The sequence below is a fragment of the Thamnophis elegans genome, chromosome 2, assembly GCF_009769535.1.
Source record: "Thamnophis elegans isolate rThaEle1 chromosome 2, rThaEle1.pri, whole genome shotgun sequence".
Lineage (NCBI taxonomy): Eukaryota > Metazoa > Chordata > Lepidosauria > Squamata > Colubridae > Thamnophis > Thamnophis elegans.
In genome coordinates, this window is record NC_045542.1 from 59,877,011 (window position 1) to 59,894,584 (window position 17,574).

At 39.9% G+C, this 17,574-nt stretch overlaps 1 protein-coding gene across 2 annotated transcripts in view; it reads right to left on the reverse strand.

Moving 5' to 3' along the window:
- The window catches only part of B3GNTL1 (UDP-GlcNAc:betaGal beta-1,3-N-acetylglucosaminyltransferase like 1), a 148,333-nt gene that overhangs the window by 110,334 nt on the left and 20,425 nt on the right, over window positions 1–17,574 (reverse strand). Inside the window, exons 1-2 of one of the 2 annotated variants that reach the window (XM_032212033.1) lie at window positions 12,645–12,718; window positions 11,681–11,746 (exon numbers count right to left, since the gene is read on the reverse strand). In XM_032212033.1, the coding sequence (XP_032067924.1) occupies window positions 11,681–11,737 (57 nt within the window). In that variant the 5' untranslated portion in view covers window positions 11,738–11,746; window positions 12,645–12,718. Of the gene's footprint in view, window positions 1–11,680; window positions 11,747–12,644; window positions 12,719–17,574 lie in introns of those variants that run through there. The other variant, XM_032212032.1, reaches the window with a different exon arrangement.

Below are 17,574 nucleotides of genomic sequence, written 5' to 3' on the forward strand. Positions count from 1 at the left end.
CCGAAAGAATATAGATGAATCCCATAAAAGTTCTTACAATGCCAATGTTTAGCTATTTAAAACATAAAAAAACAACTCTGTTAGTACCTTCACTTGTGGTTTTAGCATACGAATAAAATATGATCATCTATTGAGTAACCATTTTGTAATACTGCAATAATAGCATCATTGTTAGATGTGGTTATTGGCATGTGGAGACCATACTGGATTTAACATTTAATTACTAAGTTGTATCAGAGAGAATGGTTTAGATTTATACTATTTCATTAAAATGTAGAACAGACTTGAACTAACAGTTGCTTTGAAAATCCACTGTGGTTTTGCAGAAACTCCAAACTGGAAAAAGAAGTCTGAAAGCCCAGTTTAATGAAAAGCAAACACACTGCTGAATTTAAGCATGTTTCAAGCAAACTATGTGGAAATATGCATTAAACCATCATAAGCACTAGACTTCCAATTTTTCTTTTTTTTAATGATAAAATGTAGTGAATCTTTTTATTAATATCAATATGATTTTTTAAAATGGCTATAGTTCTAGTTCAACATCTTTTAAAAAAGCACATAGGGCTGCTTTACTAAACCCCATCAGTCAGCAAAGCAGATAAACTACACTGGGTTTTAGACATGAACACGTTTTTATAAAAGAATCATACCAGAATCACATTAAAGCAACAGGACATTTCTTGAATTCTAATGCAATCTTGAACTTTCAGCATGAAAAATCTATTCAGATGTTTCCTGATTTATAGAAAGCATTTTATTTTATGTTGTTAATATAGCTTTCTCAGAACCTTATCATTCCGAAGAGAAATTTGAATTTAATTTAATTTGAATTTACTTTATTTGTATGCAGAATATTATATAAAAGTATAATAGAGTTGGTGGTCTTTCTGTTTTCCTAACTCCTGGAAATTAACAGATTTTAAGACTATTTATCTGAAGTAAAATGATTTTAAAAATTACTGAAACTAAAAGATTTACATTATTTAAAAATATATTTTGTGCATATTAATCTATGTGAAAGTGTAATGATGGAAAGAATATTGCAGCATAATATGGAAAATTTCTACGCCTGTTAGCCAATATTTCCTTTGGAAGTACTCAATTCTGCTTCACCTTCTTTCCCTTGAACATATAGAGTAAGTGAACATAGCTGAATATTTTGAGATCTGATCTCCACGATTCTAAGTTTGCATCTCATACTTTTCTTATCCAATGCAGTTTCATTTCTCAGTGTTAAGTTCCATTCTATTCATTTCAGCTCATAGAGCACAGACATTTTTAATCTTCACTCTTATCTACAGTATCACTTCTCAGTGCAAACTTTCTGAATATGCTTTAACCTCTTCATTCATACTGACAAAAATGTTGAACAGCACAGAGCCAAGACAGAGCCATTCTAACATTCTAAATTTTATATCCCACCAAGCCATGTGGACCCATTGAGCACTGTTTGAATATAGTTATTCAGTCAACTAATCACATATCCTTTGAACAATAATATCATCTACCAAGTAGTGAAATTCATTTTTTTTACTACCGGTTCTGTGGGCGTGGCTTGGGTGTGATATGGCTCGGTGGGCGTGGCAGGGGAATGATACTGCAAAATCTCCATTCCCACCCCCACTCTGAGGCCAGCCAGAGGTTGCATTTGCCAATTCTCCGAACTCCTCAAAATTTCCACTCCAGGTTCTCCAAAACCTGTCAGAAGCCGCTGGATTTCACCCCTGCATTTACCCCATATTTACCATTTTATTCAAGTATGCACATGAGGCACTCTGACAAAGACTTTGCCAAATAAACTGGCAAAGACATCATCTAGGTAAACTAATCTATGACATGCCCAACTAATTCTTATAACACAAGGAGATAAGCTTAGTCTTGCAAACTTTTTTGTGACAATCCCATTTTGGCTCATGTTAATGCTATGTGCATATCCAACTGTTACTAGATAATCTGTTCGAAGTATATTAATATTTTAATTATGACTTTTTATGTATTTTATGTATTTATAGTTTTTTTAATTAAGTGCTATACATCATCCAGAGTCACTTTCATGTAAGATTGGCAGCTATACAAATATGATAGATAAATAAATGAGAAAAAACACAGATTTTAAACAAACAAATCTACAGTTTTTTCTCCTTATTTCCCATTTTGAAAATGAGGAAGTAATCTGAAGACCTCATTCTTCAGCTACCTGACTAGTACTCTTAAGAGTCCTCAAAGATTATGAAAAGCAGATCTGTGGTCACCCTCTAGTAATCTAAGAAGATAATTCATCTATCCCAGGATACTTGGATGTGCATTAATTAGCTACATAATCATCTTTTTGTCTTCCCCAAACTACAATTTCCTCCCCCAAGCCAAGTGCCATAATGTTGACAAGCTGAGGCTCCATTTTCCTTCCATGAGGAGAGAGATGCAGATTAAAAATTAAAATATTCTGCCTCCTCACCACTATCCATTATGAAATCACCATTTTTTTCCTAGCAATGAACTGTATGCTCTTTGTATTTCCCTTTATTTCTAAAACATCCCAAGACTTTTTTTTTGTCTATTTTTGGAATCTCTTAAAAGCCTCCACTTATGTTGAACTTTAGCCCTTTTTATAGGCAGAAAAAATGACCTTGAGGGACAGGAGGAAGAGTTACAACCAATTAGATAAAACAAGTTTTTTGATAGTTGTAGCAGAACTGTAATAAAAGAAAATGTCTCAGATAAGACATGTCTCCTTAGTTCTCACAAATATAAACTGAAAGAGGAGAGAAGCATATTCAGACTTGCAAGGTTATGTCTTTATAATAAAACTAGTATTGGCCTATGTGATTTTGGTTTCCTAGTCTGGTGTACCTCAAAAGGCTAACGTCAATCTTGCAAGTCTATCAAAGAACTTCTTTGTCCAACCTCTGATTACTTTCCCTGTTTACTAGCTAACTTTATATAAATAACATTGAAAACAATACAGGGTCTGGTAGCAGCTCTCAAGTGTTATTTTCTGGATTTACTGAGGGTATAGAAAGAAATTATTGAAGATAATGTTCTCAGTGAGCATATTTAACTGGAAAGGATTGATATTAGAATTTGTTGAGTTACCAGATAAGGGTAATAGATTCTCACCAAACAGGTTATCAATCAGTGCAATCAAGACAATTAATCAGGCCAGACACAAGAGTGAGATATTTTTTAAGATAACTGGTATCTCCCAGAATATTTATGGTTGGATTGTTGTGATCCTCTCATTTACCTCACAAAGGAATATATTCACCATAATCACGTTTGTTTTTTTTAATTTTGGGACTAATTCCTGTGACTATACTAATGTTTCCTTTATAGAGAAAACCACCCTGTGATATAATGATGTCTTGACCACTCCATAACGATTTCTGGAGGCTCTCGTCCAGAGAGCCGAGACCATGCAGATAACCTAAATTACCCTGGGCCAAGAAAACATGCAATGGAAAAAATCACTATAAATCACTATCACAGTCTCAGGCTGCAAAATATGAAACTATCTCCTGAAACTTGAACAAGATGGTGCATGTTCTACTTCATTAATAACACTAAGATAGCTGTTTGTCTATCAGGCAACTTACTCATCCATTATCCACTATGGGAACAAGACAAATAAAAAAGATAACAGAAACAGACATCAAAAGCAGTGATTTTGCTTACAATATAACATTGCACATAGTAAGTAAGTAAGATCTTTATTATGGTCAAAGACCAGCAATATACATTTGTCCTTACACTATATTAAAAATACTAACATTAAAATATAATTAGAAGTATTTACATTAAAAGTGGATAATAACATTATGGTCCAAAGATTGTTAAAAGTATGTCCAGATAATTGGTACAAGATGGTACTATACTGTAGCCAATTTTTTTCTTATGGACATTGCAGCAGCACAGAACTTTGCCACTGCATACGTGGTAACCGGGTTAGTGTCCTGGAGGAGAAAGCCTAGATAAAAATTGTCTGCCCTCCCTGGCAATCTCTCTAATAAGGGGAGAATATATGCAGACCTACAAGCTCTGTATAGCTCGCAATGTAATAGTACATGTGAATTATCTTCCACTTCTCCTTTACCACATATACAAACGCATTTGGCTATAGGTGTTCTCTTATACCTGCCCTGGAGGAGTGCTGAAGGAAGAATGTTAAATCTGGCTCTGAAGAAAGCTATTCTTTGTTTTGGAGAGATCAGGTCATTTAAATATCTTGCCGATTCCCACACACCCTGTTTGATTCTGTCCCTACTGTGGAAAGGCAACCTATTTAGTTTTTCTTTGAACTCCATGTCCCTCATTCTATTGATTACTACTTGCTTTGCTTGCTGAAAACCTAGGGACATTAAGAATAATGGTGAAAGCCCATAAGAGCCTAGCTTGTGATCAATTGCTTGTTTCCAGGGGGAAGGGAAATTGTCAGTCAACACTAGTGGGGACAGTCCCTCTGGAAAGAAATGCATTTTAAGCCAATAAATGACCATCATCTTCCAGGCTCTTACTTGAATTTTTTGGCATGCCTGTCTCAATTCTTAATTGGGCATTTGGAGTTCCATTGGGAGCAGCTAAGATGGGTCGCAGGAATTTTGTTTGAATGGTTTCTAACAAGTCTCTCTTTGCAAGGATTCCTGTTTGTGCCCCGTAAACAATTTGTGCCAATGTTTTGGCCTCAAAAAGTTTTAAGGCAGCAGGTACTAACTGACCTCCACCTGTATAAAAGAAATGTTTGAATGTTTAAAACAGAAAGCTTTACTATAAAACATTTCAGTTGCATTTTAGTTTATTGTAATGTTGCCTCCAAATGAAGAGACTAAGTTTGATAACACTTTGGATTTGCCAGATAAGAAACAATGATAGGAAGACTGTAGGATGCCTATTTGTTTTACAATCCAAACAAGTCAAGATGGATACTTTCATTGTATATATTCCCATGCCATCCTTTTTATCTAAAAGCAGAAAGCACTGAGAATCGGGCAACAAACAGGGCAAAAACAAATAAAATACTTATTAGAAGAAAGCAAATCCATTACAAGGACAGTCTACCCAGGTCAAGCATACACAAGACTAATTTAACAACTGCTACAGTTGTGGACCCTGCAAGCCACATATTTGTTCAATTCCATCTTTTTCTGTCATCTGCCTACTATGCAACATGTTCAGACAAGTGAAATGAGACCTAGGAAAATATGAGCTCATATTTGAATTTGAATTTGAAAGTTTATTTATAGGCCGCCCTTTTCCCTGGGGGGACTCAGGGCGGCTTACAACTCATGGGGAAGGGGATACAAACAATGACACATAAGAACAATACATAATTAAAAAGAACACAACATTCATACCATTCGGGTGGGGGTGGGTTAATCTTTAGCCCCAGGCCTGACGGGATAGCCAGATTTTAAGGGCTGTGCGGAAGGTCTGGAGGGTGGTGAGGGTACGAATCTCCACGGGGAGATCGTTCCAAAGGGTCGGAGCTACTACCGAGAAGGCTCTCCTCCGCGTAGTTGCCAGTCGACACTGACTGGCAGATGGGATTCGGAGGAGGCCTAATCTGTGTGATCTAATTGGTCGCGAGGAGGTAATTGGCAGGAGGCGGTCTCTCAAGTATCCAGATCCACTACCATGAAGGGCTTTATGGGTGGCAAGTAGCACCTTGAAGCGCACCCGGAGATCAACAGGTAGCCAGCGCAGCTCGCGGAGGATAGGTGTTATGTGGGTGAACCGAGGTGCACCCACAATCGCTCGCGCGGCCGCATTCTGGACTAGCTGAAGTCGCCAGATGCTCTTCAAGGGCAGCCCCATGTAGAGCACGTTGCAGTACTCCAGCCTAGAGGTCACAAGGGCATGAGTGACTGTTGTGAGGGCCTCCCGGTTCAGGTAGGGTCGCAACTGGTGCACCAGGTGAACCTGGGCAAATGCCCCCCTGGTCACAGCTGACAAATGGTGGTCAAAGGTCAGCTGTGGGTCCAGGAGGACTCCCAAGTTGCGAACCCTGTCTGAGGGGTGTAGTGTTTGACCCCCCAGCCTGAGAGATGGAACACTTGCCAAATTATTGGGAGGGAAACACAACAGCCACTCGGTCTTATCCGGGTTGAGCACAAGCTTGTTAGCCCTCATCCAGTCCCTAACAGCTTCAAGGCCCCGGTTCATCACGTCCACCGCTTCATTGAGTTGCCACGGGGCGGACAGATACAACTGGGTATCGTCCGCATATTGATGGTATCTTATCCCGTGCCGCCGAATGATCTCACCCAGCGGTTTCATGTAGATGTTGAATAGTAGGGGGGATAAGACCGAACCCTGCGGCACCCCATATGTTAGGGGCCTAGGGGTCGATCTCTGCCCTCCAACTAACACCGACTGCGACCTGTCCAAGAGGTAAGAGGAGAACCACTGCAAAACAGTGCCTCCCACCCCCACCTCCCGCAGTCGTCGCAGAAGGATACCATGGTCGATGGTATCGAAAGCCGCTGAGAGGTCAAGGAGAACCAGGATGGAGGCGTGGCCTCCATCCCTGGCTCTCCAGAGGTCATCGGTCAATGCGACCAAAGTGGTTTCTGTGCTGTAACCAGGCCTGAAGCCGGAATGGAATGGGTCGAGATAACTAGCTTCCTCCAAGGACCGCTGGAGCTGGAAGGCCACCACCTTCTCAACAACCTTCCCCACAAAGGGGAGGTTGGAGACTGGACGATAATTGTTAAGAACGGCTGGATCCAAGGATGGTTTCTTCAGGAGGGGTCTCACCACCGCCGCTTTAAGTGCGGAGGGGAAGACCCCCTCCCGAAGGGAGGCGGTAACAACCTCCTGGATCCAGCCCCGTGTCACCTCCCTGCTGTTAGCAACCAGCCAGGAGGGGCACGGGTCCAGTACACAAGTGGAGGCACTCACAGCTCTCATGGCCTTGTCCACATCCCCCGGGGCAACATCCTGAAACTCAACCCAGCGATGATCTATCAGATTATTCCCTTGTGCCTCGGCTGGATCTGCAGAATCGGAGTCCAAGTCCGACCGAAACCGAGCAACTTTGTCCGCCAAGAACTGGACATAATCCTCAGCCCTACCCTGCAGGGGGTCCCCCGTATCCCTCCTATTTAGGAGGGAGCGGGTTATCCTGAACAGGGCGGCTGGGCGCGACTCAGCGGACGCAATCAAGGTGGCAATATAAGATCTTTTTGCCGTCCTAATTGCCCTGATGTACTCCTTGATGCAAGATGTTAAAAGTGCTCGGTTCGATTCGGATTTGTTGGACCTCCATGCGTGCTCTAGGCGTCTCTTCCGGCGCTTCCTCTCCCGGAGCTCCTCGGTAAACCAAGGTGGCCTCCAGAATCCACTGCCTCGGAGCGGCCGTAGTGGCGCAATCCGGTCAAGAGACTCCGTCGCTGCTGAGTTCCAGGCAGCAACCAGAGTCTCCACTGTGGGCAAGGGTATCAGGAATAACCCCAAGCTCCGTCTGGAACCTCAAGGGGTCCATAAGTCGCCTGGGGCGGAACCATCTGGTCGGTTCCTCCTCCCTACAGTGGGGGTTTGGTCTCCGAAAGTCAAGCCTCAGTAGGCAGTGGTCTGACCACGACAGGGGTATGATCTCATTACCCCTCAGACCAAGATCACAAGTCCACTGCTCCAAGAGGAATACGAGGTCGAGCATGTGACCCGCTGAGTGGGTTGGGCCCCGAACTACTTGGGTCAAGCCCATGGCTGTCATGGAAGCCATGAACTCCTGCGCCCCATCAGAGTGTTCACCGAGCGAAGGCAAATTGAAATCCCCCAGGACCATAAGCCTGGGGAACTCAATTGCTAGCTCGGCTACCGACTCGAGGAGCGAGGGGAGGGCTACTGCAACGCTGTTGGGAGGCAGGTACGTTAACAGCAAACCCACTTGACCCTTGAGGTCCGACTTCACCAGTAGGGACTCACACCTGACAAGCTCCGGAGCAGGGATCCTACGAGGTGCTAAAGACTCTCGGATAACAATAGCCACACCCCCACCCCTTCTCTGAGCTCTCGGCTGATGGAGCACCTGAAATCCTTCTGGGCACATCTCTACGAGGGGGACTCCTCCCTCCGGGCCCAGCCAGGTTTCAGTAATACATGCCAGGTCTGCCCTCTCGTCTAAAATTAAGTCCCGGACGAGGGGAGCCTTGTGAACTACAGACCTGGCATTTAGCGACAACAGCCTGAGACCAGGGTCCTGATTACTCGCGCCATCTGGCCTTGGAGTGGGACTCATAGGGCCGGAAGGAGGGATCTCTATAACGTAGCGAGCCCTCCTTCCCCGGTAATGGCCAGCCCTAAAGTCCCCGCCATATCTGCCCCTCCCCGTTACGACCGTGATGCTCCGGCCCACTCCCGTGTCCATGGTCCCCCCGACCACCCCAATGACCCCCGCATTCCTCGGCAGGTCCTCCGAATCAAACGTACTCATTCACTCACCCAAGCAATCCCCACGTAATAATTAAAATACAGAAATACAACGATAATAGCAATAAAAAGTGGGACCATTCACTCACTTACATACATATCACATGCATATCCCATACTAAGAGAGAAAAGAAGGGGGAGAGAAAAGAAAGAAAGATAAAAGAAAAAAATAGTTTGCGCAGTTGTTAGATTACGAGTTCAAGGAGAGCCAGATGGTTCTCAACAGATGGCTCTGTAGCAGGCAATGATGGTGTTAGCACAAAGGCTAAGCCACAGGGGGAGGAGGGAGGAGGAGGGTGTCTGGAAGGGTTATAGTGGTGGCAGTTGCAGTCAGTCACACAAAGTAGCCAGTCTCTACAGACGCCCAAGTCGTCTCCCCCTCCTCTAGAATAATGTTGGTTCAATAAAGAGCCCAAAAGTTCAGCAGGCTGGGCAAATATAATTGGAAGGTAGGTATCAGGTAGCAATGGCCATGACAGATGGAAATGCAGTCCAAAAACCGCGCTCAAAAAAGAGTCAAATGTCGAACAGCAGAAGGCCCTGTAGAAGGCTCTGCAGCGGCGGCGGCCAGGTGGGGGGGAGAATTCACCGAAAGGAGAGGCCAAGCCGAAGGGAGAGGGAGGGGGGGTGTCCAAACGAGCTGCAATGGCAGCAGATGAAAACAGCCTCCCATTCTCTCCCAGTACTGTTCCAGGCTGACCACCTTCTCCATGGGGCGATGGATAGCCCGGCGTGAATCCCAAATTCCTCACAAGGCGCAGCTGAAGTGCCGAAAAGCCGAAAAAACGCCGGCTTCACCAGCAGTAGAGGGTGGGGGCGAGGCTCTCTTAGCCAGCAGTTAGAAAGGGCCGAAGTTCCCTCAGGCCAGGATTGTAGGTTGGCCTCGTTAAGAAGGCGCCGTTACTGTCTGTTGTTCATATGGCGAGGGGAGGGGGTGCGGCGAGGGGGGGGTGCCTAGCAGTTGCTCACCACCAGTAATTATCAGGCCACTGAAGCAGTCTCCTTCAGCCTCCCTCCGGATGAGAAACGCCGCTCTCCCCGATGGAAAACGCTGCCTCTCTCGCTCCACGCCAGCAAAAACGCTGCCTGTCGGCTAAGAAACCACCATCCGTGGGGGGGGAGGGAACGCCGCCCGAAGGCCGTCCCACACTGACCAACACCGCCGAGGCTCGTCCCAGGACGCCCAAGAATGTCTCTCCAGCAGGCAGCCCTCCGGACACTCTGGATTCCTCTCTCCCAAAAGCCTCCCGTTTGAGAGGTCCAGCGGTCGGCAGAAACACAGACCGGGTATTTTCTCTGTGTTCCAACCTGAGCGGCAAGCTCAGGCAGCCATCTTCCTTCGCCAATCCAGAGCGACTTGCTGGGAATTGCAACTTGCACAGTTGGAGAGCCCCCTCCCCTTTCGGTGTCTCAGGGCTGCGGCTTTCTTCCCAGCTGCCGCCCGCCCCCCCCCTTTCCTGGGGGTCTCACGGCGGCTCTTTGCTGGAGCATATGTGTCTACATGCACACCTATCTTTTATTTACAAAAAATAAATATACACACTCAACTCATTTAGAACATAGTCCGCTCGGGATTTCTTTGACTATGATGCTGCCAAGTTAGACATGACAATGTTGTGGTACAAATAAAGGCCTAAAAGTTAACTCTAACAGTTTATTTGTGTTGTTTTCATTCTGGTTTAAAGAAAAAGAGAATTATCCATTTGGCCCAGTGGTGGGTTACAACCGGTATGCCCCGGTATGGGCGTACCAGTGCCTGCCAGGAGCACCAGGTACCGTTCTAGTATGGTGCTCCGGAGGGCCCACCCATCCGCCTGCGCTCCTTACCGGTATTTGAAGTTTTTGGGGCTTCCGTGCAGGCACACGGAGCATATGGCACCTGCACGACCCTCTCCTGAGCAGCTGGAGCATTGCAGGCAGTAAGCATGTGTGCATGCACACTGTGTGCATACATGTGGTGGGCGCCCCGCCCCGTTGCACTGTACCGGTTGCAACGGGATCTGGAATCCACCACTGATCTGGCGTTATCCTCTTTCAGCCTCCCCAAAGATTCTTTGCTTTGCTACTTTTCTTTTTCAAAAGGACGCTTATGGAAAACAAGTGCCAAACATTTTAAGTCAGAACATATTGTAAAGGTATAAAATTGAAAATGAAATTGAGAATTAATCATAATAATATATTTTCTCACATCACAAATCTATTCCCACGCCTTTTTTTATAAGAAAGCCCATTCACTTCAAAAGACAACTTCTTCATACTTGTAACTTAAACAACTGCCTGAAAGGTGCAGCAGAATGAGATCAGTAAAATAACTAAATGTTATATGGTATTTTATGATACTGCTTATTAAAAGTAATCCATCTGTAGTGACTACATGTGTTGGCAGTTATTTTGCCAAACTGTCTCTTTCACAACATGGTATAACTGTAAAAAGTTTTACTCCTCTGCAACTTGCCATACATATCTGAGAATTTCATCTGGTGGGACCATAACATACTCTTTTACAAAAAAAAAAAAGAGCTTGTTTTATTTTCTCCTTATCCAGCTTTTACACCCCTTTCACAAGAATGCCCAATCTTCTCAACCTAAACCAATCGAAAATAAACAATATTAAGAGGGCTGCTTACAGTTGCACTAAGAACACAACCTGACTTTGCAGAGTGCCTTCTAAAATTAATTACACACATATACAGAATAAAATAAAAGAATGCATACACATACAGAATAAAATCTACCCAAACCAAAATGGTTATAATTTCATCTAAATTCATTATTGGATTTTTTGTATCTGCAACTCTGATAAGTGTTCTATTTTAACTAAAGGATTTTATAATTACAAACTCTGTAATTTAGCAGGTTGAATGTCATCAGCCCACCAGTTATTTAGGTAATCCACTAGAAACCTCAGTTATACTGTATATGGTAAGCTGTAGTAAGTTTTGTAGTAAAACTTATTAGTTATCACATGTTGCTCTATTATAATCTGTAACAATCTTAAATCATAATTTCTTTTTCTGCATCCAGTTCACTGTAGGATAATGTTCCAGTTAATTTTACTATATAGCCTACTTCAAACCTGAACTCAGCCATGTATTTACCAGGTACAACTAGTACACTAATACTAAAAGTACTTCTTGTTTGACAATGGCAATAGGGACTTATGTCACTAACAACTACATTCCAATATGGTCAATGTTATCACAGAGATTTCCAAGCCTTTATGTTAAAAGTCATTGCAAATGAAAATACTCACACTCCTTGGATACTTAATATTAGCTTCCCGTTGCAGCCTTATTCTCTGTGGCATCATCACATCATCCTGTAATAAATGGCATTCATTACTGAATCAGAAAGAGAATCCACCTGAAACAATCACATCATCCTGTAATAAATGGCATTCATTACTGAATCAGAAAGAGAATCCACCTGAAACAATTAACTAGAAAAAGCTGTCAGATCAATCTTCAATTTTCTACCTTAAAAGTCAAAATTACAAGGACCCAGTAGGATGCAAGCACTGGAAAGATTCCAGATACAAAATTACTTGAAAACTGTTGCATAGCCATCACAACATTAAGATTTAAAAATGATTAAAATTTGAAGTCAAAAATCAAAACTTTAGACATGAAACGTACTGCCTTTTTCTGTGTTGTATTGTTTAAAAATAATAATACGATTTTATTTTAAACCATGAGAAATAATATAAAATGAGAAAGATATAACATTGGTGCCTAAATTACTAGCACTATTTTTCTATACCACTTTTTATCTAATGATAGCATACCGATTTATATCAACAGAATACAAACATAAAAGCATTAATTTAAAAATTAATGGAATTAAAGGCTGCGTTAAAGGAAGGAATATTTTGTATAAGACCTAAAATTCCCCACCTGGGTAAACTAGCATATGTGAAAAATCTAGCTTATTTGGGAGCTGTTTGCCATAATTATTTTTAATGGGGAACCCTTAGTAGAAGAGTTCTGCAATAAAATTTCAAATTACTCCAACATTCCAGTTTGTACCACAAGCCTCCTTAAATTTTGTAACAGAGAAAGAACAGCATGCATAAGTGGAAAAAGATAACAAAGATGAGGACAATAGTATAAAAACAAATAAGCAGCCAATGCACATTGTAGAAATAGGTGTACTATAGCATTAGTCTTCCATCTGCATGCTAAGTGGACAATGGCAGGACATATCCACAAAAAGCTTACCACAGTAATTTGGATGAATGGTTGCTATGGCAAGCAATATTGTAGACAGGAAAAGTTGAAATTAGCAAACCAGCTAGAATTAAAAATAGGATTTCTTAGTCACTATGCAGAACCAGTCACATAATTATCTGTTTCTCATCTTTGCAAAGCTTGATGGATTTATAAAAAGGCAAACTCATTTTCACTAGTTTTGCCATTGTTTAAGTGTCCACCAAATGTGTTGATATATAAATGACATTACATGGGAGAAGCATTTTGGGGGATCACTTCAATCTTTTCCCCACATCTCTTCACCACCCATATATGTGAATCCATCCATGAGGGTAATTCTTGCCACCAAAAGGTTGCCACAACTCCACTACAGTTATTCTAATTCCTCTTACAAAGATGGACCCAGGAATATGCTCTCAGGCCTTAATCTCACCTTGTATACTCTCTTTCCTGATTCCAACAGAATGAGTCCATAGACTTTGTGGCAATCAGAAAGTGACCAAAAAGATCTCAGGAATGTAATAAAATGTAGCTTTAATAAATGTGTCCTGGTTTATTTTTCCTTAATGGATTAAAGAGAATGGATTAAAGAGGAAAATATTATTGCACTGCTTCAACTCATCAGAAAAGATTTTGACTGCTATAGCAGATGTAATGTTGTATGGAAGATTCTGACAGGAAGTAAGCTATCAACACTGCCAATTCAGTACAATCAGAGAATGATTCAGAGTATTTCGGTTTAAACCTGCTCATATGCTTCAAAAAAGTGTTGTTCCAAAAACGATTAATGTCTTCAAAGGACTCAAAACTCTTGCAACAGTTATGTCAGGAATATTTTTTTCTGATTTTTCATTTGTGGAGATAATAAATCTATTAACATTTGAGTAAAATTTTAAATTCATTCAAATTAAAATTAAAAATTTGCACCTGACTTCAGAATGTGCACCTCTTATTTAGCTAAGAAATAAATTTTTAATATGCCTTGGTACTAATGATCAGCAAAAATAAACAAGTCATAGTTTTAACTGAGCAATATTAAAGAGCTAAGAACACTAGCAAAAATGAAAGGATATTTTTACTTCTCTCTTCAGCTATATAAAAAGTAACAGAGATGCTGAGTCTTAGCTTTGCATACATACATAGATACAAAGGTTCTAGAAACATGATAGCAGAATATTGTTGAATACAGATTAGTTTACCACGAGTGGGGAGGAGGAGATGGATATTGGGCAATAATAAGTAATATAATCCAGAATTTGACCATTTCAGTCTACTACTTGATCCTACAAAATTTGTAGAATTTATAAAGACTTATCAACATATATTTCTCCAAATGTATTTCCACACAGTAACAATGTAAGCTTTGCCAATGGTCTTCTATGTACTTCATCTGTCCATTTTCATTTTTTATGCTTTAGCTGTAGCATGTGAATAATTATCTTGTGATGTTTTCATGGTGGAAATTCTGACAAAATCCCTGTTTCTTATATATGGTACAGAAAGGAGGATCTTAACCTTCTATATATGGATGTCTAGTGCTGAAGAAAGTAACCAAAAAAGTTTAAATAGCCAGAAAATACTTAGTATCAGCCCCTAATCTGAGGGAAAGAGATTAAAAGACTTTGGAGCCAAACTAAACTATTGTTTTTCCTTCTTTCAGGGAGTGAATGGCCTTGAAACTAAATCAACACCACTGAATACCAAACACAGAGAGTAATAAGATAAGGAGAAAAAAATCTGTGCTCGGTAGCTCCATGTAATTATTTGAAGGTTAAAGATAAACGAAAAAAATAAAATAAAACAGATTATCAAATGTAGAAAAGCTGGTTATACAGTTAAATGTCTTTCTCTATTGAAGATGCACAATGACTTTTCAAAAGGTGTCTCAAGAAGATGATCTATTTATCTGACCATTTAAATATATGATTATGAGGAGACAGATTATTAATACTAAATAAAAGATAACACTAGAAACACTACATGTATTCAATGGGCATACATCAAGCAACAATTTAAAGTTTTGTAGAACTCGTTTTGAAATTGAAAGGATTTCAATAAGCCTTACTTTAAAAGCACTGTGCTACATAATCTTTTTAAAAATCCTCATTAATCAGGTTATTCTTAACTGAACAAAAGGTTGTAATATCCATTGATCACAGGATTTAAAATACATCTCACACACTTATATATTTGTGCTTTTCAACCCACTTTTAAATATATCAGTGTACTCTCAAGATTTTGCCCTCAACAGTCCATCTCCATTTTCAGTTTCTGATTTCAATCAATGCAGTTGTCAATGCAGACTGTACATACTGTATGTTAGAACAAAAAAATGCAGTAATGTTACTGAGACAGAACCTAATACTTTAATAAATATTTAATGATAATTCTTTTCTACATAATAGAAAAACTTGTATTTTAGCTATTTAAAAACTCCCTTTTTATGACCCTATAATGCCTGAATTTGGGGAAGAGTTGGGGTGAATGGATGGAGATGACCGTTTACTGATGGATGCCCTTCCTGATGTCATACAGAATTATAGCAGATATTTTTCTTTATGTCCTAGAAGAGAAACACCTACTGATACCTAGCATTGAACTCCCAACCTTCCAAGCGGGAGGTGCGCATCTTCACCACTAGGCTACCACACCATTCTTGACTTTATTAAATACTGACAAAATATGAGATTGGCAAAAAAGAATAACACTGGAAAATATATGGCTGATCCTGCCCTGGACTTCAGAAATATAAGCCAGAGCTTGAAGACAGTATCATGTGAAAGAAACACATATTTTTGAAGGATAGTTCTCTATAAAATGCAATCAAAACTGTGGCATAAGAATTTGACTTGAATTTAAGTAAGCACTAAATAATAAATAATAAATCATCTCTGTTTCAAAGCTGAAGAGCCAGCGCTGTCCAAAGATGTCTCCATGGTCATGTGGTCATGTGGTCGGCAAAGCCATGGAGACATAAACGCCGAAGGTGCACAGAATGCTGTTCCTAATTTTTTACTTACATTTTTACATGCTTTCGAACTGCTAGGTTGGCAGAAGCTGGGACAAGTAACGGAAGCTTACTCTGTTACGCGGCGCTAGGGATTTGAATCGCTGAACTGTTTACCTTTCTGAGTGACAAGCTCAGCACCTTAGCCACTGAGCCACTGCATCCATATTTTTATTGTACTGTGCTCTATTCAATCGTATTGTCCATACAATTCAGTGCACAACATAAAGACTCTGCTATCAGCTATGTTGCGTTACAGTCGAAGTACAGCATCTTGCAGAAATATCAATTAACTATACTAAAATAATTAAGAGACCTATTCATTTTATTTCTAATAAAGAATCTAGAAACTTAGGTTATACTCCCCAAAAATATGCCACTAAAACTAAAGAGGTACTTAATCTAGTTAAATATTGTTTCTGTTAAAAATGACATCATTCAATGGAAGGAAATTATCATAAAATTCTAATAAGCCAAAATGATCCAAGGCTGATTACCAATTTTTATCATGCAGTCCATATTGCAGAATAGTATTTCAGTTAATTTTTTAAAAAAATCCCGCACATTTACAATATATAAAAACTCCCTCTCACTTTTTTAATAGTTACAGTTCCCAAGATCCATATTCAGACACATTCTACATGAGTGACACCAACATTTTATTCTAGATAATTCATTACCAACTTAGAGAACTGAAAGTGATAAGTAAGAAATGTACATAAAAACAATCATAGACATAGAAATTTAACTGTGAAGTTAAATTTCACAGTTGGTAACATGTTTTCATAAATTATTGCATAGTATTAAACTGTTTTCAACAAGAATAGAAAGTAATTCCTAGATGTGTATCAATTTGAGGAATGTTTCTCTTCTTTCTGTACTCTTAAACACGGAAAGTAATGGGAAGAACATCCATTTCTTTAACAACATATCACATGTTTAACTTATTGTGGAAAAGTAACTCTTAAAACATTGCGGTAATTCAAAATTCTTCTACTAAGCAAATAGAATAGAGAAGAGGGAAAGGCATGGGCTCACTGATGAGTTCTTGTGCTGAAGCAGATTATTAGCATTTGATTGGGAACAGATTTGGAATGGTTAAATGATAAAGCAGAAAACTGATTCCACATATTCCAGTTCAGCGGCAATCAAATATATTTAATTCTGACAAAAGTAGCACTGTAGTGGGGGTTGCAAAGTCCAGTTCTTTTGGACAAGTGTGTAACATTGGGCTTCCATCAAACATTACAACACTGTTTTCATTATCTGCTATGCAGATAAGAATTTTCAAACGCCTAAAAGTAAAGAAAAACATACTTCTAATTACTACTTCTACAATACTTCTCAGTTTTTGAAAGCAAATAAACACATTGCTTACAGGAATATGGTTGTTGTTTCACCAGAAATATTGCATATTGTATTGTATAGACAAGCAGAGAGTTTGCATATTGATCAAATGAACGCCCTTTCTCATCTAAGACTTTAATTACTTGTAAAACATTTCTATTGTTGTCTAGTTCATTATTATATCTGCACCAAGGAAAAAATAATTTTTAAAAAATCCATCATTTCCATTTCCACTTTAACATAAATTGTTTATTTCCCAAGACAGACGTTGTCCAAGATCAGATATAACATTATGTCTGTGAAAGTAACAATGTTTTAAATCATGATTTAACCTTTCACAAGACAAAAATTGACAGTTTTTGTTCAATAAAAAATCAGAACATATAGTTAGTCTAACCATGGAGAAAATAAGACAACTGCACTATTTTTGACTACCAGTAGCAATTTGCAAATTATGTAGAAGCCAGTGAAGTAATTGCTTCATTCTATAAATATGATTATATCTGTGCATGTTGACATTTTCTGTATTTTCACTTAAAAAAACTGAAATAGCTTTTTACATTTTTGACTTCTACAAAATATTAT